This window comes from Trachypithecus francoisi, unplaced genomic scaffold (genome assembly GCF_009764315.1).
Source record: "Trachypithecus francoisi isolate TF-2019V2 unplaced genomic scaffold, Tfra_2.0 Lachesis_group6, whole genome shotgun sequence".
Lineage (NCBI taxonomy): Eukaryota > Metazoa > Chordata > Mammalia > Primates > Cercopithecidae > Trachypithecus > Trachypithecus francoisi.
Window position 1 is genome coordinate 116,609,770 of NW_022681471.1, and position 27,822 is coordinate 116,637,591.

At 37.6% G+C, this 27,822-nt stretch overlaps 1 protein-coding gene across 1 annotated transcript in view; it reads right to left on the reverse strand.

The window, feature by feature from the left end:
• The window catches only part of CDKL5 (cyclin dependent kinase like 5), a 230,783-nt gene that overhangs the window by 50,792 nt on the left and 152,169 nt on the right, over positions 1 to 27,822 (reverse strand). Inside the window, 6 exon segments of the mRNA XM_033201021.1 lie at positions 5,423 to 5,574; positions 8,910 to 8,990; positions 16,480 to 16,669; positions 20,618 to 20,708; positions 23,028 to 23,087; positions 24,824 to 24,944. Of these exon segments, the coding sequence (XP_033056912.1) occupies positions 5,423 to 5,574; positions 8,910 to 8,990; positions 16,480 to 16,669; positions 20,618 to 20,708; positions 23,028 to 23,087; positions 24,824 to 24,944 (695 nt within the window).

Consider the following 27,822-nt stretch of genomic DNA (forward strand, 5'->3'; position numbering starts at 1 on the left):
GTAACCTATCAACAGCAATTAAGTTTCTTAGACCAACTCACTCTGCAACAAAGCACTGGCCTTGATGAAATTATTCTGGCACTGCTAAATGCTCAGCTAACTTGCTGTCAAAACAGTTTCTAAATGATAATCTGGTAAAACATGCTCTCACGATGTTTGTACTCGTATGAGTGTTTGTGATAGAATGACTGCTAAGAAGAGAGCTGAGCTATCAACTCTTTATAACTCTTCTGTCTGCTTGAATGTCAGAAGACAACATTTAGAGTTAAAGGTTACTGTTTCTTGAACTTCATTTTTATTTGTAAAACGTGTAGCCTGCCTCAGAGATATATACTCACAGCACATACACACAGACACCAATATCTCTTTTGCCTGCATAATCAAAGAATGAGAATTCTAGCAATGTACTTAATAAAAGAAAATGACCCTCTAAAAAGAAATGTAAACTGTCCAGTGAGGTTGTTGGAAAACATGATGATCAACGCTTATGTCTTGGAGAAGTGGCAATTACTTGGGGCTCTTCAGATATCTCCTTGTACAGTAAACAGGAATCCTGTACTATACTCGATTACAGAGATCTGAAAGAGTTCATTTCTCTCCAAAAGACACAATTATTCTCTTTTTTATTTAACACTTCGTTATCCTAGACGGACTGAGCCCTCATTTAGGACTTAAAGCTTCATTTCACACTTGGTTTAAAATACAAAATATAAATCCAGAGGAAAATCTTGTTCTCTATTTGAAGCTGAACCTGACACCATAGCAAGGCCAGTTTGTGCTACTGTGACTATTGAAAGGACCTAATTGTAGCTTGGGACAGATTAGAATGTTTAAAAATGAATAATGATTTACACAATTCTGGTTTTACTATGCATTCAAAAAATTTTGCTGCAAATACTGCTATTGCTACAGATGGTCTGATTTGGGAGTGTTTTGATCCCATGACACACTAACTGGAAGTCACTTTTTTTGTTCATGTAGAATGGTAGTCTGTGAAACTCTGACTTCCAATTTTCCCCATGAGAACCTGCATGCTCAGCCATCAAATAACATAAGGACCCATTTCCTAGTCTACCTTTCAGTCAGTAATCTCTGCCAGAAAGCTACCTGAGAGTGTCAAAAAAGAAAAAAAAATCTGATATCAAGCAAGCCTGTGACAGTGTAGGGGGCCTCATCTCCTGAATGTACTCACTAATCTCTTCCAGTTAGGTCATTAGAATTATAGCATTAAATAAAAGGACACTTAAATAGGAGTACTAAATGGCAAAACCCAGACCTAGAAAGGAATTACAAAGAAAAAAATGCTAAGTTTCACTTTCTGTTAAATTATATTAACAGAGTCTATCCCCAGATCAATAAAGTCCCTGTATCCTAAAGGCATCAGGTTTTAAACCATTGAGTTGTTTGCCAACTTATATCTTGGTGACTGAAGTATCTCAGTGACTTTTCAAACCTAGTGATAGACTGTCTCATCCACAAATAGATCTAAGTGTGTTGGTTATTCTCCATTTGCCCAACCTCCAATCTGTCCTCCACCCCCATCAGCCCGGCCCTGGGCCTCAGGAACCCAATGCTGCAGATTGTCACCCACGCTTCCTAGCCAGTTAGCTTCTGGTTGGGCTTAGCAGTGGAAGGCATCACAAGACAAGAGGAGAGAGGGGCTGGGGGATGTCTTCCAGCTCCTTCCCTGCAGGCATCTGTACCCTGACTCAGATTGTGGCTGTGTCCTTCTAGATGACAGCTTCTACAGGGTGGCTCTTCCGGCCCAGGTCCAGCTCTCCCTGGACTCTCAGAACCCTATTTCATCCCCATTCCCCTTCAGGCCTAGAAATAGTAATTGTAAACAGATAACATGTACAGATATGGGAAACGTCCTCAGCTCATGAAGACCAAAAAGGGACAGAGAACAGCAAAGGCAGCTGCTTGAGCCTTTCGAACTCTTAGAAACACTGTTAGCAATGTTGAGCAGAAACGTACTTGTGGATCTTAGGAAGAACACATTCAGAGCAATGTAAGAGACAATTCTAACATAAAAAGAGAGGTTATCCAGTTAAGGTAAAACGTGTCAAAGCTTTACATTTTCCATAAGTGTACAAAGAGCCTAAACTGCCATTCTGAGTGTTTGTGTCTTAGGATTAGTTGGAAACTACTGAGCTTTGCACATAACGCCTATGTAGAAAGGGCATGATACTGTCTTTGCATCAGAGCTCTGCCAAAGCGCGACAATAAAAAACAGCTTTGAAAATTCCATAGATCTCTTTGACACACAACTGTAAGGAATCTGTGTTAAACTGCCAACTAGTTAAAAAGTTTTTGCATACAAAGTCTTCTTAAATAGTTGCAGGATGGATGGATGGATAGATGATGATTTAGTTAAAGTAAGTTTTAAAAGCAAATGTCGAAGGTGCAAAGCTACATTTTGATGGAGAAGGCTGGTGCAGGACTGGGAGAGTGGCAGTGTGGGGCAGCTGATGCACCATGGCACCGTGTCCATGGTGAGCAGAACCTCAGCAGAGCCTGAGGAGATAGGCAGGGACTAAGTAACACAAGAGTCCACTGCCTCTCCTAGAGAGAAAGAATTTAGAAGACAAGGTATGCAACAGCATGTTTGTGTCTCCAGATACAAGGCAGGGGAGTTTGTACGTGGCAACCAATGTGATATGGTGCTGTGAGCATCTCTAAAACGGTCCTGTGAAGTCTTAGGGAGCCATCGTTTGTGTTGAGATTCAAGCTAGAATTAATGTCTCTAAAAAAAAAAGTTTCCATGGAATAAGTATGGACCATAGACCACTGTGGAGCAAAAGCCCTCAGATACATGTAAAATGTGGTAAGATCATTCCTAGAAAAAGCATTTAAGACCTTTTCTTTAATATATTCAATACAGTGTCAAGACCTGAAAATGAATTCTTCCAGAGATTTTAAATTTACTTATAATTTCTATTATCCTCTATTTCAAAAGGGGACTTGGGAGGACTCCTCAAGGACCCATACAAATCATATCTTCTGTATCTGCTGAAAACATCATCACCAAGCACATCTTCCTTAACAGATCCCTAAAGAGGTTCCCAAGGAGAGCCTCAGGTCCCCACTGGTTAACTCCAAGAAATCTCTCTCAAGTGAGTCACTAGAAGACAAATACACAGCCTTTTTTCACAGTATGGGTTACATCACTAATCACTATAGCACAAATCAAAAACTTATTATCAGTCTACTGAACTTTATATCATTGGGATAATTTTTCGGTGTAAACTAAAGAGCTAAGAGACAATTAAGGTAGAAGGGAGATAAAAGCACCTGAACTGAGAGTAACCCCAAAGAAGACACAGGACTAATTTGCACCTCCTAAATGCAAAGGAGCAACCAAATGATGACTCCTATTCCTTGACTTAGTGTCCTAAAAATTTCATGGCAACAAACAAAGAAAGCCAGCTAAGAATGGTCCATAAGATGTAAGGGGAAACAAACTGAAACCAGTCATTTTCAAGAAGAGTAAACAGCTCTAAAATACAATTACACTATCACAGTTAAGCAGAGAAAACATATGATAAATGGTTATCATCAATTTATGGATGCTCTCCCAGACCTAAATAGTACCAGATCTTGAGCTTTCAAAAATCTGATCTGTTAAGAACAACTGATTGGCCAGGTGTGGTGGCTCACACCTGTAGTCCCAGCACTTTGGAAGGCCGAGGCAGGCCAATCGCTTGAGCATAGGAATTCTCCACAAAAGCTACAAAAATTAGCCAGCCATGGTGGCACATGCCTGCCATCTCAGCTACTTAGGAGGCTAAGGTGGGAGGATCGCTTGCCAGGAAGGCAGAGGCTGCAGTGGGCCATGATCGCACCACTGCATTCCAGCCTGAGCAATAGAGCAAGACCCTGTCTCAAAAAAGAACAATTGTTCTATATGGAAGGAAAATTTGGGGTTGGGGATGGGAAGAACATTTATATTAAAAAAGCGGTCTGGCGCGGTGGCTCAAGCCTGTAATCCCAGCACTTTGGGAGGCCGAGACGGGTAGATCACGAGGTCAGATCAAGACCATCCTGGCTAACCTGGTGAAACCCCATCTCTACTAAAGAAATACAAAAAACTAGCCGGGCGAGGTGGCGGGCACCTGTAGTCCCAGCTACTCGTGAGGCTGAGGCAGGAGAATGGCGTAAACCCGGGAGGTAGAGCTTGCAGTGAGCTGAGATCCAGCCACTGCACTCCAGCCTGGGCGACAGAGCGAGCCTCTGTCTCAAAAAAAAAAAAAAAGCTTCATATTAGGAATTATTGTTTTCAGCCAGATGCGATGGCTCATGCCTATAACTCCAGCACATGGGGAGACTGAGGCAGGAGGACTGTTTGAGGCCAGGAGTTTGAGACCATCCTGAACAACACAGTAAGACCCCATCTCTACAGAAAATTTAAAAAATTAGCCAGGCATGATGGCATGCTCCTATAGTCCCAGCTACTCAGTACGATGAGGTGGAAGGGTTGCTTGAGCCTGGGAGTTCAAGGCTGCAGTGAGTTATGATCATGCCACTGCACTCTAGCCTAGGCAATAGCTCAAAGGCCCTGTCTTCTAAATAAACTAAAAAATAAAAATAAAGAATCATTGTTTTCTACTTATCTTGTAATAGTAGATGAGAGAAACTATTTCCTATCTTCCATAATTCAATGACCCCAGATGACAAGATCAGCCTCTTGGGAGATGAAGGAAAACAGGGAGACCATGACTAGGACACTGTCCTCTTGGACATGCAACCAACAGAATTGAGGAATGTCAGGTCTGAAAGACAACCTGATTGTATGGCCCAAATCCCGTGTGTGTGTTTTTCAGGAAACAGGCTTTGAAAAAATTATGCTGAAAAATCATATTTAAAGAGTAACAATTTTAATCACTGACTTTACTATTTCCATATTCTTATTCTTATGAAAAATTAATTTCGCAACTCATGATTAAAAGACAAGAGCAATAAAAACACAAGACCCCTCTGTAGAGCCAGATCTACTTGGTCCAGTCACAAAGATTACACTAGGTACATTTCCATCCACCATCTGTATTTGGCATCCTCTTCTCTCTCCAGGAATCCCCTTGCCTTCACCCATCTTTCTTCCTCCAGGCATCACTGATGGGTCTCATTCACACAGAATATTCTAGCTCTTGAGGCTGTAAACCCCCTTAGTTGCTAACCCAATGCTACCTTTCCCAGGGAATGCATAGGTTTCCATCATATACTAGTTAAAGATAAGAAAGTCTTTAAGACCCACACAACTCCTTAATTGTGGTTCTGAATCATGCAATAAGCATAAGGAAGATATTTTTGAATAAAGAGGGCTTTCCTTCTCTTCTCTAATTGCATCATTTAAGCAGCCACCTCCTCCACCTACTTGTAAGACCAACACTGCATCTGTATTTCCTTAAAAGGGAATATTTACCTATTAGACAATGTGCTGCTTTCCACATGGTAAGGTTTTCTTTTTGCTGACCTTGAAGGAGAACGATCCAGAAGTCTCTGGGTTTGAAATGTAGGGTGATTCAAACACTGTTCTGTCAAGTATCTGTCAGCTGGGTCCAACTTCAGTAAATTCTTAGGAAATAAAATTTAGGATTGTTAAGAACATTACAAAGTAAAATTTAAGTTCTAATAAAACCTTATTTTTTTCCTCGTAAAAGAAATACACAGTCATTGCAGATATCAAGTAAACACAGTTTGGGAAATAAAAAAAGACTATCTAAATCACCTATAATCTCATTATCATTTCCTCTTGGTATATATGATCCCAGCCCTTTCTTGAATATCCTAAATACATATTTTCTCTTACAAAATATACACACAGTTTTGTACCCTGCACTTATCATTAATCAAATCACTTTTACAATATAATTAAAAATTTAAAGTATATTTTTAATTACATAGATATTCACTTGAAAGAATATACATTTTTAATCTTTCTCTTATTCCCTAGAGACCCAGTTCTCTTTTCTGGAGGCAGCCTGGGTTACCAGTTTCTTGGGCATCCTTCCATAGATATTCTCTATACATATCTTTATCTGCTCCTTTTATTTTACCCACATAGTAGTACACACATAATAGCCAGAATTTAGCTTTCTTCCCACTTGACATAAGATCTTAAGAAATCATTCGGGGCTGGGTGTGGTGGCTCACATCTGTAATCCCAGCACTTTGGGAGGCCGAGATGGGCGGATCATCTGAGGTCAGGAGTTTCGAGACCAGCCTGACCAGCATGGTGAAACCCTGTCTCTACTAAAAATACAAAATTAGCCGGTCATGGTGGCTCATGCCTATAATCCCAGCTACTCAGAAGGCTGAGGTAGGAGAATCGCCTGAACCTAGGAGGTGGAGGTTGCAGTGAGCCGAGATTGTGCCATTGCACTCCAGTCTGCACAACAAGAGTGAAACTCCGTCTCAAAGAAAAAAAAAAAAAAAAAAAAAAATCATTCTGTATCAGCAAAGAGCCTCAACTCTAATTTTTTGGTTTTAAAGTTTCTTCTTCTACGTTTTTTTAACTTTTAAGTTCAGTATTTGGAAGGAAAACTTTTTAAGACTAAAATAGAGCAATATAATTACTGCAGCTAGTCTTAAGGTTATTAGGGGCTTGAACTAATTCTGGTGACTTATACCCCACTAAATTGGTTGACAGGATGAGATGGCCATTTTAGGTACTTATATGTGGACAAAATTAACACGGCAGCTTTAGAGAATGGCAAAGAGAATATTTCTCTTTGAAATATTCAAAGAAGGGATAACTGGTATTTTTCATTTTTCAAATTTGTTTTCAAAAAAAGCTAAAAAACAAAAGGAATGATTCTATTTATGTAACATTCGATAATAACAAGGCAATACTAATCTTTGGTGACAGAAGTCAGAACTGGTTTTGGGGTGGGGGGTGGCATAAAGCCTGGAAGGGGGCATAAGAAGGCTTCCAGGGTGTTAGTAATTTTCTCTGTCTCCATCTGGGTAGAGTTATACTAATATGTTTACATTATAAAAAGTAACTGACATATAGATATAATTCGTGCATATAGATATAAATACATATAGATATAATATACCTTCTGAAAGGACATGTCAATAAAAATATTTACTTAAGAAATCTGATGGTAAAGATATTAAATAAATAGGAATTTGAATGTTTAACTTCTAAACTGGCAGAAGCACAGGATGATTCGGGTTATCTTTCTACTTTTATTTGTGCTAGCTTTTAATCAGGTACCATACTGATGCTTGGCAATTATATTTGGTAATGATTTAACAAAAACATTCATTATTATTATTATTTTTTTTTTTGAGACGGAGTCTCGCTCTGTCGCCCAGGCTGGAGTGCAGTGGCCGGATCTCAGCTCACTGCAAGCTCCGCCTCCTGGGTTCACGCTATTCTCCTGCCTCAGCCTCCGGAGTTGCTGGGACTACGGGCGCCCACCACCTCGCCCGGCTAGTTTTTTTGTATTTTTTTAGTAGAGACGGGGTTTCACCGTGTTAGCCAGGATGGTCTCGATCTCCTGACCTCGTGATCCGCCCATCTCGGCCTCCCAAAGTGCTGGGATTACAGGTTTGAGCCACCGCGCCCGGCCTCAATTATTTTTAACTAAAGAAAGATGAAAGGCAGAACACATGAAATTGTATTTAATTCCATGTTCCTATTTTATTCTATTCACATTTTAAAAGTTACCAAATTATTGAGGTCCCAATCCATGAGGACTGACTGTGTGAAAAAGCGTACTGACAAAACCTACCTGATTAAGTTATAATTTATGCCTAATTAAACAAAAGGCTTTGAGGGTTCTTTTTGAGGGTAGCATTTCTCAATCTGCATTCAGAAGAACACTAGAGCTTTAGCATTTTATAAAAACAGTATTCAGTATTTAATTAAATTTGGAAAATAGTGGATAAGACAGAAATGCTTCTTTACTGTGATATTTCTGAAAGCCTTTATAGATTAATGAATGTTGTGCATCTCTACAAAAGGTTGTATGGTATGTGGCCTTTCCGAAACGTCACACCCTCCTCCCCCACCTCCACCCCCACACCTATGTACGTTTTGTTCCCTGGAACACAGCTTAACATAGTTTAAAGCACGGCAAAGTTCTGAGAATGCCACTCGAAAATTTCCGACTGTGCTAAGTATGCCTTTCAAAGGCTCTATGCACAGTGTAACCTCTACTGATTTTGACAGTTGACTGACTGGGCATAAAATAAAATTGATCCATTAATAAGTGTTCTTTGAAGGTCTACTATCAAATAACCAACACTTGCTTGTGCACTTCTGGCTGCAGTGAAAGCTGGAGAAATATGAAAAATAGTTCCCACTCAAGGAGCCGACTGTCTACTGGAGAAAAAAAAATAAACTTGAATAAAGAAATTTGAGAATGCTTTTAGAGTACAGAGCAGGAAGACTTTTGGACAGGGAGGGTAGCATAAGAAGAACACTCAGGCCACAGCATTAGCAATCATCCTGATACGTCTAAAGTAGAGCCAGAAAGAGTCTGGGAGAAAAAGAGAAAAATTAGATTCACTGATCAAATCTGTGTAGGCGATGGGAGGCTTCAAATACCATGTCAGAAAAAATTGTTGAATTTCTTCTTTCAACATTGATTTTAAGATTTGTTTTAAAACCTTATGCTTGAACAGCTCTTGCACGCTAACAGATTTTTATTATTCTGTCCATTTTAAAAATATCATTTAGGGATCTCATGATTCTGTCTAGATGGACTGTGACAAGACCAGATCCCATTGTAATTTTAAATAAGTTACACGCCTTTTAATATGACATAGTTCCCCATTATTTGCCATTCCACATCTCCTAACATTTCATTCATAAAAGCAGGCTATGGTCACATGTAGACATAAAAGATTCCACAAATCAAAAGATATTTTATAGAGATAACATCGATTTGCCTTACCTTCATTAGGTCAAGTAGAACACTATTCAAAATTCCAAGGTATCTTCTTTCCAAGGACTGAGGATGGTTAACAGCTGGAAACTGTGAGACACACACAAAGTGAATGTTAACATTTGGGGAAGGATATGTTGTGCACGTGCTTGCGAGTGCTGCAGAAGGGAGCAGATAAGCAAAAATGCCAATCCCAGTCAAATTCATACTTGTATATTACTTTTGTTGTCTATGTATTGTTATTTTATATTTTTTGAGATGGAGTTTCGTGCTGTTGCCCAGGCTGAAATGCAATGGCGTGATCTCGGCTCACTGCAACCTCTGCCTCCTGGGTTCACGTGATTCTCCTGCTTCAGCCTCCTGAATAGCTGGGATTACAAGTACCCGCTACCACTCCCGGCTAATTTTTTGTATTTTTAGTAGACATGGGGTTTCACTATGTTGGCCAGGCTGGTCTCGAACTTCTGACCTTGTGATCTGCTTGCCTCAGCCTCCCAAAGTGCTGGGATTACAGGTGTAAGCCACCACACTCGGCCGTCTATGTATTTTTATATGGATTAATAGGACTGGGTGTCAAATAATAGGAAAACTCACAGGTGAAAGATGATACTTAAATCTAGGCAGACAATACTAAGGCATGTGAAACAAACTAAAATATAAAAATTTGAACTAATTATGTAGTAAAATAGAATATCATCTGTTTATACAAACAATTCAGTTCTAATACAGTGTATACATAATTTGCTTATACACATGATTCTTAATTACTGAGAATAATTGAGGATCTAGCAGAAAGTATATGATAAGACATCAAATAGTATTCTTACAGCTTTTTAACAATAACATACCATTTACTCTTGAAAACAGAGAAGTAAAAAAAGAAAGTAAGTGGCCAGTACCTAAAAGGTCATGAAAGTAGAGAGTGAATTCAGACACACATTCTATCATTGCTTTTTTTTTTTTTTTTGAGACGGAGTCTCGCTGTGTCGTCCAGGTTGGAGTGCAGTGGTGCGATCTCGGCTCACTGCAAGCTCCGCCTCCCGGGTTCACGCCATTCTCCCGCCTCAGCCTCCGAGTAGCTGGGACTACAGGCGCCTGCCACCACGCCCAGCTAGTTTTTTGTATTTTTTTTTAGTAGAGACGGGGTTTCACCATGTTAGCCAGGATGGTCTTGATCTCCTGACCTTGTGATCCACCCGCCTCGGCCTCCCAAAGTGCTGGGATTACAGGCTTGAGCCACCGCGCCCAGCCTCTATCATTGCTTTTAATATGCTCTTATAATAACCTGTTTTCAAATTCTTCCTTTTTTAAAGTTGAATCGAAGACAAACATAGGTTCCTAGATAACAAATGCATTTTTAAAGAAAATGAGGGGAAGAGGTCAAGTTTATTTAGATGTGCTTTCTGTTCTTTCCACTGCCAACTCACATTCTGCAATATCTGGTGGATGTTAAAGTATTGGGTAATATGACTGGCAGAGCCTAGTGCCATTTCCCTTCCAAATGTCAGGGCTAGTCTGCTTCCATACGTTATTTCCTCTATACCAACATGCAAGCATTTCAAAGTACTGAAATCCTTAAACATGCTAAATAAGTAAACGGGAGGACTAATTACATAGCAAAATTTCAAACAAGATATTTAAGGATTATAACATCATCTCCACACCATGCTCTGGATAGCAGGAGACAAAAAATACAGGTAAGACCCAAACCCTGCTCTTGAGGGATCTGCTGTCTGGTTGGGAAAGCAATCAGTGTTAAACTGTGCAATCATAAATTCTAATTGAAGCTCAGAGAAAGGAAAGACCAAGATGGTTTATGGCCGTGGAAGAAATAACCCATAGGTAATATCTGAACTGGGTTTTGAAAAATACGAAAAATGTGAAGACAGAGAAAAGTAGGACAGCACCTTCCAGATAGAGGAGTAGAAGGAATAACATGAACTCAACACAGATGCACAGGCAATAACCTAAAACTGATTTCTGAGGGAAGTGATGTTATATGAGGCATTTTGGATATATTATTCTTATTTTAGAGATGAAGAAGGTGACAAGCAGAAAGTTCAAATAACTGGTTCAAGGCAAGTTACATAATTAAACAGCAGTAGAACTAGTATTTGCACCCAGTCTTGTGATCCAAACCCACACTCTTTCTAAACCTAGGTGCCTCTCCTAAGGGAAGTACAGAGGTTTCCTTTGATGTTACTGGAGCATTAAATATCAGCCCAAAGAGAAAGACACCTACCATGCTATGATAGAAGACCCTATACCAGTACATGTTAATATTTTGTGTATGAGGTCTATCTTATGCTACCAGATACTGCCTTCTTTTTTCTAGCAGTGAAATTTCATTGATAAGAAAATTAATGCTGAAAGTCAAAAGGTATTAGAAATATTACAATAAAAAATGACCAAGCAAACTCCTAACTTCAAAGAATTTACATGTATTTGAATGAGACCTACCATTCTAATATGAAATAATTCAACAGATAGCCAAAACTCATACATAGAAGTTTAAAATATATCTCAATCAGTCTTGTTTCTTTCTGAATCACTTAGCCAATCCAATCCAATCCAATCCAATCCAATGAGAATGCTTCTTTGCTGAGTACTACATGTGAGGTTCTGGTCTAGACATTTTACAAATAATATTTCATCTTTACACCAATCCAATCAGGCAGTCTTTTGGTTATCATCATTTTACATGAGAAGAAACAGAGGCACAGGATGGTGAAATAACTTCCTGGTATCATTCAAAATAGTAAATATGGAGCCAGGCCTTGAACCCCAACAGTCTAACTCCACAGTCTAGGCCCTATACTATGGGGGCATCAATTGTTACTTTATCCCAATAATGCAAACCACTATAAGCAACATCTTGTAGATTTTCCTGTCTCTATACAACTAAATCCAAATGCACATCACAATGGACGGGTTACTGGTCAGTCCATGGTGCACAGCAGATGCAGTTTACATGTCCCATGTGCTTAGCTATCTGTTACAGACATTTTCAAATAACATCATGAAAGAAAATTTCTCCCTCAAAAGATATTGTCAAGCCTCCAAAGAGATTAAACTAATTTAGTTAAAACACCACAAACACTTTCAGACTAAAATGTGAAAGTATTAAGGTTATAAAAGTCAAAGTGTGATGGAGGCAGCAATTTCCCTGAAGGATATTTGTAAGCAGCATTATCATATGCTGTCTGGAATTTTATAGACCATATTGTTTAGGGAAGAAGACTATGAACAAATAGGACCACAGACAAATGAGAAAGAGATATTCTTTGTGTGGCCTATCTGATTGAAATGCTCCTCATTCTTCAATATCCATTTCAAATGTCAAATGCTTCATAAGCCTTCTCTAATGAATCCCCATGATGATTTCTAACTTTCCAGAATATGTGACACTCTCATGGTCTAAACCATACGGAGATACATTAGAAAACCATACAATGAGGTAAACAATGCAGTACTTTATTATATACCACATTTTCTTATAAATGTATTGTTTTCTAATTATTTCATGGATGGAAGTCTTAATTCTTCAGCTAGTTTATAAGTTATCAAGGCCAAGCAGCATGTCAGATCTGTTTATACTCTCTTCAGAGAATCCAGCATAGAGCCTCATTAACCAGGCCAAGAACAAGTCAGCCAGCAAACCAGGCTTAATGTTCCAGCAGTTAATGTTAAAATCCTGAGCTCAAATATTTAATCATTCAACACTATTCAGCCTAGCAGGCACTATTCTAGGTGTGCTGCAAATACAATGGTGAACATTAACAGTTCATTTCCTCAGGGAATTCATTAGTCCAGTGAGGATACATATTTGCAAACAGCTACTTAAAGGAGAATGCAATGGGTGCTACAAAAGAGGTATGACCGGAGTGTTATGGGGTCACCAGTTTCCCCTCGAATAGTCTAGAAGGTCTTCATGGAGGGAGGACATTTGGCCTGAGTCTAGAAGAGGAAGAAGGAGGAGAAGAAAGAGGGGTGAGTGTTGGGAGCATTATAGAGATGGAAATGCAGAGTATAAAAGCAATATGTCGAGGAAATGGTGAGAGGTTCAATGTGGCCAAAGAGCACACACTGGGCCGGGGGGAGGCAGAAATGAGGCTGGAGGACTAAGAAGGGGTTTTTAAGCTACCCTAAAGAGTTTAAACTTTATCAGTAACCTTGTAGAGGTTTCTCAACAAAAAAGAGAATTGTGTGGTTTGAGAAATGTGAGAAGGCTAAAGTGAAAAGAGAAAGATCGGGGGATCTATTTGGGGTGGTCAAAGGTTAGGTAAAGGTAAAAGGGTAAAAGCAGCATGAGAGATGGAGAGAAAAGAAATACAGTTAAGCTTGAATGCTGATGCCACAGACTGGTTAATCACTTCTCAGATATGTAGTGAGTACTTACTGGATATGGTAGTTTCTGTGTTAAATGCTGGAAACACATCTGTGATGTGATAAAACCGTTGATTTCTGCCCTTCAGAAACCTATATTCTAGTGTGGGAGGACTAGATAGTTAATAACAAGTAAAGAAACAGACAAAATAATTCCATACTGTGGTAAGTTCTGATAGAAAAAGGATGCTGTGGGAGAGAGAGACTAAGATGGAGGTGAGGGTGGTATGTTGGGTGGCCAGAGAAAGGGGCACTCTTTGAGACTGACAGAATGAAAAGGGACCACACGAGGGAAGCACCTTGCCAGGAGAAGCAGCCATGGGTCCCAAGTTGGTGAAACTGGAAAAACCCTGGAATGTTTACAGAAGCCAAAGAACAAAAAAGGTAAGTGTGTTGAGAATCTGGAGAATGGGGGGAAAGGAGATAGGTATGAGATGAGGTCAGGTAAGGTCTCATAGGCTACGACAAGGAGTTTAGATGGATTCCCAGTGAAAATGCAATTCATTAATTATGACTAACTTTATTTCTGAATATAATAGATTTTTCTTTCTTCTAGACTGAGGACAAGTCCTATTTATTGTCATATTTCCAACACCTAGTATGACAAATGTTCAAAAATGTTGAGCTAACCTGCTGAACCACATATGCTCTTGGCGTCCCAATTACTGGTCATATCTGGCAAATTTTTGGCTTACAAAAGCAAAACTAAAAGGAGAAACGACAAACTTGCCTGAGGTAACTCAGACAGATGTGAAAGACAGAGAAAGCAGGAGATAAAAGAGACACTGGTATGCCTCTGTCCATTCATTTCAACCACATTCACTGAGCCTAGAAGGATCCGGACGGTTGGGCACTCAGGTTTGAGCAGTGGTGGTCTCTAAAGGGAAATTAACTGAGGGCCAGAAAGTCAAAAGAAAAAAACAAAGTGCTTTGTAAATGGCAAAGTAATATGGTTTGAGAATTATGCATTTCAGAGAAAGGAAGGAAATGGTGGGGAGATTATTTTATAGTTCCCAAAATGACCAGCAATTGCCATGTTGGCCCAAAAAAGTGGCTGAAGATGGATTAAAGATTTAAATGTTAGACTAAAACCATAAAAACCCTAGAAGAAAACCTAGGCAATACCATTCAGGACATAGGCATGGGCAAGGACTTCATGTCTAAAACACCAAAAGCAACGGCAACAAAAGCCAAAACTGACAAATGGGATCTAATTAAACTAAAGAGCTTCTGCACGGCAAAAGAAAATACCATCAGAGTGAATAGGCAACCTACAGAATGGGAGAAAATTTTTACAATCTACCCATCTGACAAAGGGCTAATATCCAGAGTCTACAAAGAACTTAAACAAATTTACAAGAAAAAAACACCCCATCAAAAAGTGGGCGAAGGATATGAACAGACACTTCTCAAAAGAAGACATTTATGCATCCAACAGACACATGAAAAAAAACGCTCATCATCACTGGCCATCAGAGAAATGCAAATCAAAACCACAATGAGATATCATCTCACACCAGTGAGAATGGCGATCATTAAAAGGTCAGGAAACAACAGGTGCTGGAGAGGATGTGGAGAAATAGGAACACTTTTACACTATTGATGGGACTGTAAACTAGTTCAACCATTGTGGAAAACAGTGTGGCGATTCCTCAAGGATCTAGAACTAGAAATACCATTTGGCCCAGCCATCCCATTACTGGGTACATACCCAAAGGATTATAAATCATGCTGCTATAAAGACACACACACATGTATGTTTACTGCAGCACTATTCACAATAGCAAAGACTTGGAACCAACACAAATGTCCATCAATGATAGACTGGATTAAGAAAATGTGGCACATATACACAATGGAATACCATATAGCCATAAAAAAGGATGAGTTCATGTCCTTTGTAGAGACATGGATGCAGCTAGAAACCATCATTCTAAGCAAACTATCCCAAGGACAGAAAACCAAACACCGCATGTTCTCACTCATAGGTGGGAATTGAACAATGAGAACACCTGGACACAGGAAGGGGAACATCACACATCGGGGCCTGTCATGGGGTGGGGGGAGGGGGGAAGGATAGCATTAGGCGATATACCTAATGTAAATGATGAGTTAATGGGTGCAGCACACCAACATGGCACATGTACACAAATGTAACAAACCTGCACATTGTGCACATGTACCCTAGAACTTAATGTATAGTAAAAATAATAAAGTGGCTGAAAACTTAAAAAGTTGTTTTTGGGATAGATGGAAGACAGAAGTAGCCTATAACTCACTGGGTACTCCAATAAGGTGACTCTTCCTCATTTGGGGAAAGTTTATACTTTCTAAGACACTATTTAGCATATTCTCAGAAAAGTTTTGTACAAAGTTGTCAAGTCTAGGAAAGGCTGCCCAAGACAATACACTAGTTTTTTTTTTTGAGACAGAATCTCACTCTGTCACCCAGGCTGGAGTGCAGTGGCACGATCTCAGCTCACTGCAACTTCTGCCTCTTGGGTTCAAGTAATTCTCCTGCCTCTGCCTCCCGAGTAGCTGGGACTGCAGGTGTGTGCCACCATGCCCGGCTAATTTTTGTATTTTTTGTAGAGATGGGGTTTCACAAAGTTGGCCAAGCTCGTATCGAACTCCTGGCCTCAAGTGATCTGCCCAACTTGGCCTCCCAAAGTGCTGGGATTACAGGAGTGAGCCATCACGTATGGCTCCAAGAGAATACACCAGTTTGAAAAGAAGATCTGATGTTTCACTGTCAGTGAACCAGAAACATCTACTAAAACACGAACCCTCAAATATGGGGAATCCAAGTTTTCAGGGCTTTCCTCAAATCACTACAAATATATTTGCTCAGCATTCATACATTTGGTATATTCGGGGTTGCTTAATAGTTTGGATAAAGAAACAGTGTAAGATAACCAAAGTTTAGACTGTAAGAATATATATACTAAAAAAGATTTTGAAAGACTGGAACTTAAAAATTAGAAAAAAGATTAGAATTTGAATTCTAACCACTTTTTAAATTCACAAGTACTATTAAAAAATTCGGAAATAAAATATTACAATAGGGATTATCAACACTGTAGTGGGAAAGGAAATAGTATTCAAAGGATAGTTTAGCATTCCATTGTGCAATGAACAATGACTCAAATACTGCAGTATTGATTCCATTTTGGGTTTCAGCAAAACCTCTTACCCGGAGCCCATGGAAGCGAGGATTACTGTAGAAAAGCTTCATCTGCTCAGATGGAAGTGGTCCTAGCACCTTCTGAATAGTAAAAAGTTGGTCAATTTCACTTTCTCCAGGAAATAAAGGTTGTCCATCGCTAAGCTCCCCAAGAATACAGCCCACCGACCACATGTCTACGGACTTTCCATAGGGAGCGCTGAAAAATAAAGGAAGAGATTATTTTGGCAACTGAAAAAAATACAATGTTTTGATAATTTCCAAATTATTGTGAACAAATTTATAATGTGCAGCACACTTGTATATTTATGAAATTAGAAAGTTCCATGTGAAAAGAAGACTGAAAAGTAAATCATCAGAACACAAGTGAATAAATCTATGCTAATAAAGCCATCAACTTAATAACAATTTAGTTAGTATACACTAATTGAAATTTATTCACATAAATAGATATAAATATATATCTTAAATGTGAACGGCTTAATAAACCCTAATACAGTATACATATCTGGCAAGTAACACCTCACTTGGGGAATGAAATGCTTCCAAATAATTGTATTTTCTAAGACAAATAATTATCCTTTAGCTCTCTAAATGTCAAAAAGATACACCTTATCCATTTTATCAGTTCAGTCTATTAAAATTTACTATGTACTGACATGTGTTTCCTTAACACCGAATATTATTTAACCTCCCATTACTCAGCATCACAGTTTCTGATGACTAAGATTGTGCTAAGGTCTATTGTACTATTTATTTGAATATAATATATGTAGCTTATGTATACAGAGCTTTATGGTAGCTATTTCCCTCAAAACATTTTCAGTTTACTTAGGGGTTTATGGCTTTCTTCTAGGGTGTGAGTTTACCAGAGGGCTTTAAGAGTGTTGCCGTTATTAATAATGGAGGTTGTAGATGAAAATCCAGGTATCCTCAAAACAACTTTATATCTATCTCTCAGTATCTAGTGTTAAATTTATAGCAAATTAAGAAACCACACACACATACACGCACGTGCATGCTCACACACATTTCCAACATAAATACTCCAAGCTTTAAGAAGGGAAAGCCAAAAGAAAATATCTGAAAAAGAATATGGAATGGAATTTTAGAATGCTAAAATGATACAGTAGTGAAACAAAACTTTTAAATCAAAGGACTGTTAACATTATACAGAACAAATTTCTAGGATAACAAATCATTGCAATAATAAGTCAGTATTTCATGTATCTCATTTCCTTCCCATATCAACCTAAGAACCACACAAGGAAACTTCATTTAGATCTTTTTGGTAAGTTTGTTGGGCAGGGCAAGATACTGATCTTTCTTTCATTATCTGTTTGAGAGAGAGAAAATTTATTCCATAGTGCTAGATGGAGAAACTTATGGAAAATTTCCACATACTCACTACAAGCTATTTTTCTTCTGTCATCTGATTTGAATAATTTATACAGCTGGAATGATACTGAATGTCAAGGACAAAGCCTTGAGAATGTATAAAATTTAAATTCTTTTTTTTGTTTGTTTTTGTTTTTTTGAGACGGAGTCTCGCTCTGTCGCCCGGGCTGGAGTGCAGTGGCCGGATCTCAGCTCACGGCAAGCTCCGCCTCCCGGGTTTACGCCATTCTCCTGCCTCAGCCTCCCGAGTAGCTGGGGCTACAGGCGCCCGCCACCTCGCCCGGCTAGATTTTTTTTTTATTTTTTAGTAGAGACGGGGTTTCACCGTGTTAGCCAGGATGATCTCGATCTCCTGACCTCGTGATCCGCCCGTCTCGGCCTCCCAAAGTGCTGGGATTACAGGCTTGAGCCACCGCGCCCGGCCAAAATTTAAATTCTTAATGTATAACCAAATATCTGATTTCAAAGGGATTTTTACAAATATGGTTCTTCAACTAGTACTTGACAATCACTTAATTAGCAATATTTATTTTAGCACTAATTTAGTTACATTGTCCCCATACTTTTAGCAGCTACCACACATCTCTAAACATAACTCCAGTTTTTCTATAAGTATTATTAAGCAGCAAATACTCTCTGAAGATTCACAATAAAGGCTTCCTCAAAATAAACTTTTTGGGGCCATGTTACAGACAACACCATATTATAACAAGCCCTTCTCCTACACTTGAGTCCTCAGATGCGGTTCTAAGAATGATCTACTTCATACTCGTTTCTCCATTGGTAAAGTGTCCAGTAAATTCAATTCTCCCAAAAGAAAATGGACTGTGCATCCCAATGAGTCCAAAAGGTACACGGAAGAAATATGGACAATCACAAAATCAATCCTGATTCTAAGATTAAAAATTAGCATTAAAAACTCTAAACTCTGCCCACACAATGGAAGAGATAATAAAGTGACTAAGCATCTTTGTTTTTTAGGATAAAGCAAGCCTTTGATTAAAAAAAAAAAAAAAGTAAAGCTTTCAAAAACTAATGTCAATGATTCTTACAGGCTTTATGTCAGCAATGAATCAAGAATTACTACCAGACGGTTGGTAGACACTGGAAAATAAGTAGTTAATATCAAAATAAACCCTGAGTAACTTAAACATGTAGTCATCATGCTCTTCAGAAAAAAAAATCCCGAAACTTATATTGCTATTATATAAAAAACATTTTTAAAAATTAAATTCCTCGTGTCCCCCAGATACACGTATGGCACGCTAAAGAAATGAGACCTATAATTTGTGCACTTGTCATCATTATCACTATATCTAATTTTATTTGTGGAGTATAAATTATGTTTTTGGGTGGTCCCAAAGAAGGAAATACAATCTAAGGAAAATAATCCTACAACTAGCGTAGGTAGAGAATTATTAATGAGAACTACAGGCTCCTTCTTAGGCTTTAAAGTTAAAATGTACTAAAAAGAAAAGAACCTTATCAGAAGACCTTTTTCTGGTACTAACAGATGAATTAAAGAGCGCTGAAAGTTAAAGGGTGGGCACAAAGTGGATGAATGTAGAGATGTTAGTGAGAAAATCATCAATGCACTGCTAGTTTGAATAGCCATTTATCATCAAACAGGATTTACACTGTTCAGAACAAAATTGGCAATTGGTTCATTTTTTTGGTTTTTTGGGTGTGTGTGTGTGTGTGTGTGTGATGGAGTCTTGTTCTGATGCCCAGGTTGGAGTGCAGTGGTGGGATATCAGCTCACTGCGACCTCCACCTCCTGGACTCAAGTGATTCTCCTGCCTTAGCCTCTCGAGTAGATGGGACTACAGGCAGGTATTACCATGCCTGGCTAATTTTTGTATTTTTTTTTTGTAGAGATGGGGTTTCACCATGTTGCCCGGGCTGGTCTTGAACTTCTGAGCTCAAGCCATCTGCTGATTTTGGCCTCCCAAAGTGCTGGGATTACAGGCGTGAGCCACTGTGCTCAGTCTAGTTCAATATTTACTCCATGTGCCTGGCAAAGTGGTTGGATGTAAGAGATACTTGATAAGTATTTGATGAATTAATAAATGAACAAATAGATAAGCCAGAATGTCAAACTGTGTGGATATTCACATTCTTAATGTGGAAGTTTATCAGCAAAGATGGCTACAACTAATTTCTTCCATTTCCATACATATGCCATTTTATAATATGGCTCTGCCACTTGTCCCATCAAGAGGTAGAATTTATTTCTCCATACCATGGATCCGGGGTTGGTCATGTAACATGCTCTGGTCAATGAGGCAAAAGCCATACAAAAAAAGGCTTGAAAGCTACTGTTGCTTTGGGGCTTACCATCTTATAGCACAGAATTCTCCAACTATCACACTTAGAAACTTGGAATAGCCTACTTGGAGGATAAATTTCCAGGGATCAGAGATGGTCTGACCCAGCTGAGACCCCCTAAACTAACCAGCTCCCAGATGACCTACCAGCTGACTAAAACTTTATGAGTGACTCCAAGACAGACAAGCAGAAGAACCACCCAGCTGAACTCAAACTGCTGATTCCCCTATGCCCAGAATGTGAGCAAACAAAAAAGTACTTTGTTTCATACCATTAAGTTTTAGGTAGTTTGTTATACTGTAATATTAGACTGACACATTTAATTAACTGAAGTTCTTATTTTCCATAGATGAACTCAAAGCAAATGACAATAGAATCAGCAGATGTGGAAATGTCATTCTATTTTGGGATGGTAACTCACCCAAGTAAGAGCTCTGGGGACCTATACCATCTGGTGGCAACGTACTCTGTGTAATTAGCATTATTGCCTTCTGACAGATTACGAGCAAAACCTGAAAGATAGTAAAGTCCAAAGTTGTAACTTTGAAAAAGAAATAGTAATTCATGTTGGCAAAATATTTCAGTGCTAGTAATACTTTAAACAACATCAAAAGAATGTAATGACTGTTCTTACATGGGCTATTTATTAATAATATCCTTGCTATCTTAAAAAGTTAGTAGAGCGTTCCATGTCAATTGAAAGACATACAATGTATTCACTACAAACCCAGTCTCTTCACTATGCTAAAAACTGTGTTTTCGAAGTCATCTCATGCTTTTATAATTATTCAGAGCATACTTTTAAATCAGCTCTCCCAATAAATGCAAACCTTAGGAAAAAAATGAAATAAAGTCCCCACAAAAGCTAGAAATCAAAATCAAAGTCAAACTAACATACTGTAGACGGTCATTAATTTTGCTATGTGGCACTTACACAGTATTTGCATATGTATTGCTGCTGAGCAGTTCTAGCCCTTACATAAACAGTGATGGAAAAAAAGCAGGCCAAAATTACTATCATCTCCTAATGACTGAGCATATTAGGGGTATCTTAGTTACCAATTACAGATTCTACCACTGCTTTTACCCCCACCCTTTGAAAAGGTTTTAGGGCTACCGCATAGCCACAAAATAAGGCAGGAGGATAAGTTAATCATCCATCTAATTCACCAAACACAATATAGGTTCACTGTGAATAGTTATAGAGAATCAGAACATTTAAATTAAGGGTAAAAATTAAGGTGTACGTCAGTTTTGAGACATGGAAAATAGTGTTTCTTAAAATGAAACGGTAAAAAATAAAAACAATCCCAGCATAAAACAAAACCCCAAACTTCAGATAATCAATGTTTCTTCATAAGACACGCTTTGAAGAAATACTTGTATTTTTGAATGGGGTTCTTCAAGTCAGACCAAGGAGTGCGTACTCTGGGAGTGGAAGCAATTAGGAAGTCCTTGCTAGGGATACACAGGACACAGAATACCGCACGTGGTGCTGCCAGGAGGAACTTCCTGACCATTTACAACAGTCTTTTCTCTGAGAAATAATGCCAGACCAGGAGTAATCTTTTCCTACTATTAACCATTCTATAGGCATTCTTTTATATTTATAACTTGCTTTATATTTTCAGTAACTTAAGTCTCCGCTTTGGGTGGTAATCACATTACGGACAGGAAATCAGAAACAGATGCTGTTCCTGAAAATCGTAAAGCTAAGAAAATGCTAAAAATGTCACAATTAAAATCTTTCAGATCCAGTATTCAATATTTCCTTTTTCCTAAGCACATTCTTTATAATTTAGGACATAGAAAGACTCTTTTACATACTATTCCTTATCATAAAGTATGACGAAAATTAAGTCCTGTAAAATATTTTTTCTCAGGTAAACAGGTTGATAATATTCAAAATCTTTGAAAATACTGAGTGACAACAGCTACACATGCTTCCAGTTGCTACACTGGACAAAATGGGTCATTCTACGAAGCAAATTTTGACAATGCCTCTATTTCTCGCTTGTGTAATTCATCTCCTATGCACTAATCTAATCTACTTTTTCCTTATAAGGAGATGGATTCTTAGTTATATGTGGAGGTTTACATTGTATTTGTGATTATATTTAAATATGTGAAAAAAGATATTTAAAAATCAAGTGTTTATTTTTCAGCACACAGGTCAGGCAAAACTAATATTTTAAAAAGTGACCCACGACCTAAACAACCCTAACATACAATCTAAAATTTTTTTCTGAATTATTTTAATTTAAATGTTTAACAGAGCTTAATACAGAGTTATCTACATGGGAGACATAGACAATTTTCTACTAGGAGAGAGTACAACTAAAAAAATTTCCCTATACATTCAATCAAAAGCTGGAATATTATACATTACTAATCCCATTCATTGAACATTTAGAGGGAACAAATGAAAATGTTCTAAAAATGTCTTTTGACTTTATAGATATATAACAATTGCATATACAAAATACTCATGTGTATTTATAGAGGAATGTTTTAGTGTTTATGATTAAACTTGGAACAACTATCAGTATTAAAAAAAATTTTTGTGAAGTCATTAGATATTGGGTGTATGGGTGTATTTGCTTTGAATTCTGATTAAACAAAAACCATGATAAAATTTTAAAAATAGACAATACTCTGAAGAAAGCAGTACTCCTCCAGCAATCAATTTTTCAACATATGACTCAAAAGAATGTTCCTCTACCAATTTAAGTCAAAACATAACAATTACTTTTAATATTCCTTTAAAAGCTACCTATGTGTTATAATAAATTAATTCCGTAAGTACCAGGACTTATTTCTTTTTAACTTACCAAAGTCACACAGTTTTAGGACATCATTGTGGCTGATTAAGAGATTTTCTGGTTTTATATCTGGAGTGTCAAGATAAAAAAAATTAGTAACAATGTTCTATGTTCTCCTGATTGACACTGTTATCTAGAGTAATTTCAATAGAAAACTGTGGCAGCAAAAAGAAATGTAACACATTTTATGCTGGTACATAAAAGTTTCAATGAATTTCTTTTTCAGAAACATGCAGACCACAACTTCAAAAATAATTTTTTCCTCTTTAAATATTAAAAGGATTAGTTGGATCTCGGAAAGAATTTTAAGAATAATTAAATCTAGGCCAACATATTTCAAAAAACTATTATTACTTCATAAAATACTAATAATACAAATTTTGGGAGATAGAAATATAAAATGTTTACACCCACCAGATACTTTAAAAATACATGAGAATAAGTAGCTAGCATTATATTTACTGGAGGAAAAATACAAGATATGCTTTCTGTTACATTCTTCTACACAATTTCTATATTTACATCTCTTTAGCTTTTCTGTATGGTTCACAATTATCAACGTCTAATGCTGAAGCCATACTAGATGAGTCAAATTAAGATTTCTAATTTTTTCCATGGATGTTATGAAGATGTGGTGGGAGTTACCATTAATTTGCAACCACTGATTCACTATGCACGTAACCAAATCACAGTATCATGATGGAAATGCACCTAACTCAGCTCCTTATTAATATCCCCAAACTACAGTATAGACTGTTACTAGAATCATTACCCTAGACACTAGATGTCCAGTTGACGTGGAGATCTACCCATGCTACCAACAATCTTGATAAGGTAATTGCTATGAGAGTCAAATGCAAGAGAAATATAAACTGTTTCTAGGAATAACAGACGTTGGCATTCTTCATATGACCTTTAAACTATTCTTACAAGTGAGAATTTTTTAAAGTGATATCCTTGTGCATTTGTGTATAGGTAAATTAAAATGTAGCATTATTTTATCTGCTAATCCAAAGACAAAACGTAGATACTGCAATATTTTTTTATAAATATTTAGGGTCACTGTTGTATCAATTTGCATCCCACTACTGTAAAACTCTCCAATGCAAGAGAGATTATCAGGAGAAGATAATGGGTGTAGAGTCAAATATGATGCTGAGCAAGTAATTTCCCTTTCATTGTTATAAACCACCCACTTCATGGCAGTAAAGGACAAAACAGTTTATGGGAGTATAATTGACCTTTATGCGAGGTTGATCATGCCTGCAACTGCAGACAATGGGCATTTTTCACTAAGGGGTAGGGAAAATTAGGAGGTGAAGATACATACTGGAGATTGTTATAAGAAGGAATGATACATGAGTGCCAATAGGGGCCAGTGACTTAGGGACCACCTATATAAAGCCTGATTCAGAGTCGTTTCACATTACCTGGTCTACCTGCAGGACCAAGGCTATAGAGATCAACATTTTGCTCTTCTCCTATCCCCAAATAAGTTTCAAAGTTCACATCTGTTGAGTTCTCTTATATCACCAGGCATTTCTACAGTGGGAGTGGATCTATAATAGTTATACAAATGTAAAGATTTCACTACAATATCCAAATAAATTTGTAATCCAACCTTTTGGTGACAGAAAAGGAGATGTGGAGAGCAAATGATTTCTCATGTCTTGCACTTTCAAAATATATTTAATTTAAAAGGCAATGCCAATGCTTATGAAAATATTCTTAAAGACATTAACGTGAAATACTCTTAACTTTACTTGATGTTCTAATATTTTCCATTTTAAAAATCTCATACTCACCTCGATGGACAATATCATTCTTATGGCACCAGTGAATAGCCTTGATTAGCTGATAGATGTAGCTTTTTACTTTCTCAGGTGGAACTCCATTTGGCATTTCTTCCAGCAATTCCAGCATATTCTAAAAATTAAATAGTCATTAATTTCCCAAATTAGGTAGGCCTGTAAATTATGTATTAACAATTTTACAAAGCATCTAGAATAATTCATCCAATACAGAGCATTTTTTTATTGTTTTGCTTTCTATCTACAACTTTTTCATGCTGAATCAGCATTAAAATTGCGGCTTTCTTTTATGAGGAATTCCATTTTTACTATTCCCTAATGCTACTCCAAATAATAACTCTGTATACTTTTCACTCTCCCTAAAGGTTTTCAGGCATTATTTTAGAATAATTAGAAGAGAAAAACAATACAAAGTAGATATACAACACTGTAATGTATAAAGAGGGGAAAGAGTCCTTTTTAACACAGTGTGCTGTATCTCTGCAACAGAACCTTGTGATAAAAATCAAGCCTTTAAATATATCTGGAAGATCTGGGAAATATCCTTAGAAGAAAAAAAAATCTCTAAAATTAAAAATGATCAATACATTTAGTACAAAAATTCAAACAGGCCAGAAAATACTACTGAAATAAAGAGTCACAGACCCCATACAATTCAGTATTCAAAAACCTTAATTTGGAGTCAGACACCATTATAAATAAAATTCATGCAAAATTTTTTATTATGTAGAAACTCCACTTAGCCAGTCTCTATTGAATTTCCAGATTAACCATTCTCCTTTCCCACTGTAAAGTACAAGTAAGGCCCATGGTACAATCATAGCTTATTGTTTGTAGGCAACCATCCAGGATAGCAGTTCTCAAAGTGTGACATGTGGATCTGTGGGGTCTCAGACCTTGTGGAGGGCCCATGAAGTCAAAACTATATTCATAATAAGATTGTGATGTTTGCCTTTTTCACTGTGTTGGCATTTACACTAATGGTACAAAGCAACAATGGGTAAACTGCTGGCACCTCTGCATGAATAAAGGCATTGGATTCTTTAATCCAGTTAAACCTTGTGTTTAAAAAAGAAAACAGCAGTTTTAGTTAAGGATATCCTTGATGAAGCAGTACAAAGTATTACTTTAACTAAATTTCAATTCTTGACTACATGTCTTTTTTGGAATCTGCATGATAAAATGGCAGACTGCACATAAAGCCCTTCTGCTGCACATGCGCCATCTGTCCAATGGTTGTACTGAGGAAAAGCACTTGGAGGATTGAGATGCAAGCTGAATGAGCTGCTTTTTATGTGGAACGCCATTTTTTACTTGAAAGAATAACTGACATACAAACTTATCTATGTTAACATGCAATATGTTTATTGTTATTTTAAAATGAACTAATATTTTTATATTGCTTGGTCATGACTAATATGAGAAACACTAATAGATAAGATACATATAAACAAAAAGTTCTTCGGGTTCCCAATAATTTTCAGAGTGTGAAGGGGCCATAAGACCAGTTAGAAAATCACTGCTCTAATTTGGCCTCACGGTTTTGTTCCCACCAGTCAAGTTGTATACCTATAAAGAATCAGTTGTATTTACTCTCATGCCTAGTTATAACAGATGCACTTGTTAATTTTAATATAATTAAATACCATATAAACCAATGAAATAATGTTTCTTAAAAAAAGAGTTGCTGTTTATAAGAAAACAAAGTTGAATACTTTAGAAAGGCTTAATAATAAAGGAAAAGCCACTAAACTTATTGCCATCTAATCAAATGTGAGACAACTACAAAACACTGGCAAGGAATGGGTGCTAGTGGGGATAAGCATGTCCACTGAAGGATTCTGCACTGAGATTGCTTTGCAGATGTTTTTGTGCATTTGCTTTACTTTAAAGATGCATTATGAGTATGACGTATGTAAAAAAGACCAATCAGAACTTCAGAAGAGTGATAGGCAAAAGGACTTGACCCTACCTTTATAGCGTGTCAAATGAATACATACAGTATTTATGTTTCCAATTAAAATAAACATTTTAAGTATGTATGCATCGTTTTTTGATTCTCCATTTGAATTCTCTTTTTCAATTAACAAATTCATAGACGGTCCCAAAAGGACAGGTGGAATAGGAAGGCTTTGTAATACAGAAAACAAATTGTATCTCTTGTTTCATATTCTATTCTAAATTCCTCAGTGGCAGAGATATTGTCCTCCAGTATCCAGTCTTCCCTTACTCCGCAGGAACACAATTTTCAAGTGGAGGCCTAGCTGCCCAGAACAAAGAGTATGTTTCTCTTCTGCCTTGCAGCTAATGTGGTCATGCAATTATGTCCTGGCCAATGGGATGTGACAGCTGGAACTCTATCCTGACTTTGAGGACAAGGTCACCTCAGTGTGGTGGAGCAGAGCTCCACTAGTCCTGTACTGCCCTACCTTTGTATTTATATATGTAAGGGCGAAAGAAACTTCTATTTTGTTTAAGCCTCTGTAATCCTGGATCTCTGTTACTAGCCCCTTATCCCTTAGAGAACTTTCTCCTTGCTCTCCTGAGACTCACTGTCAATTATGACACACTGCCACTAATGTGGCAGGTGTGACAGTCACGTTCTACCTAAGAACCATAGGGTTGGGGGAAGAATCTCAGGCCTGACTGTCAGAAGACTGGAGTTCTAGTAGCAGTTCAGCCATTTACCAGAAGGGAGATCTCAGACACACAAAATTGCCTCTCCCAGTGAGGAAACAGATACACAGAGGTGACTTCTCCATTTGTTGTATTAAATTATTATTAATAATGAACAAACACCATGAGTAGAACAGAAATAAAAAAGATAAACTAAAAGAGATGTCAAAATTTTCTTATTTGGTAGTGAAAACTACAAACTGCATGATTATTTATGACAATGAAAAAATAAAAAGCAGCCAGGCATGGTGGTGTGCACCGGTAGTCCTAGCAACTCAGGAGGCTGAGGTGAAAGATTTGCTTGAGCGCAGGAGTTG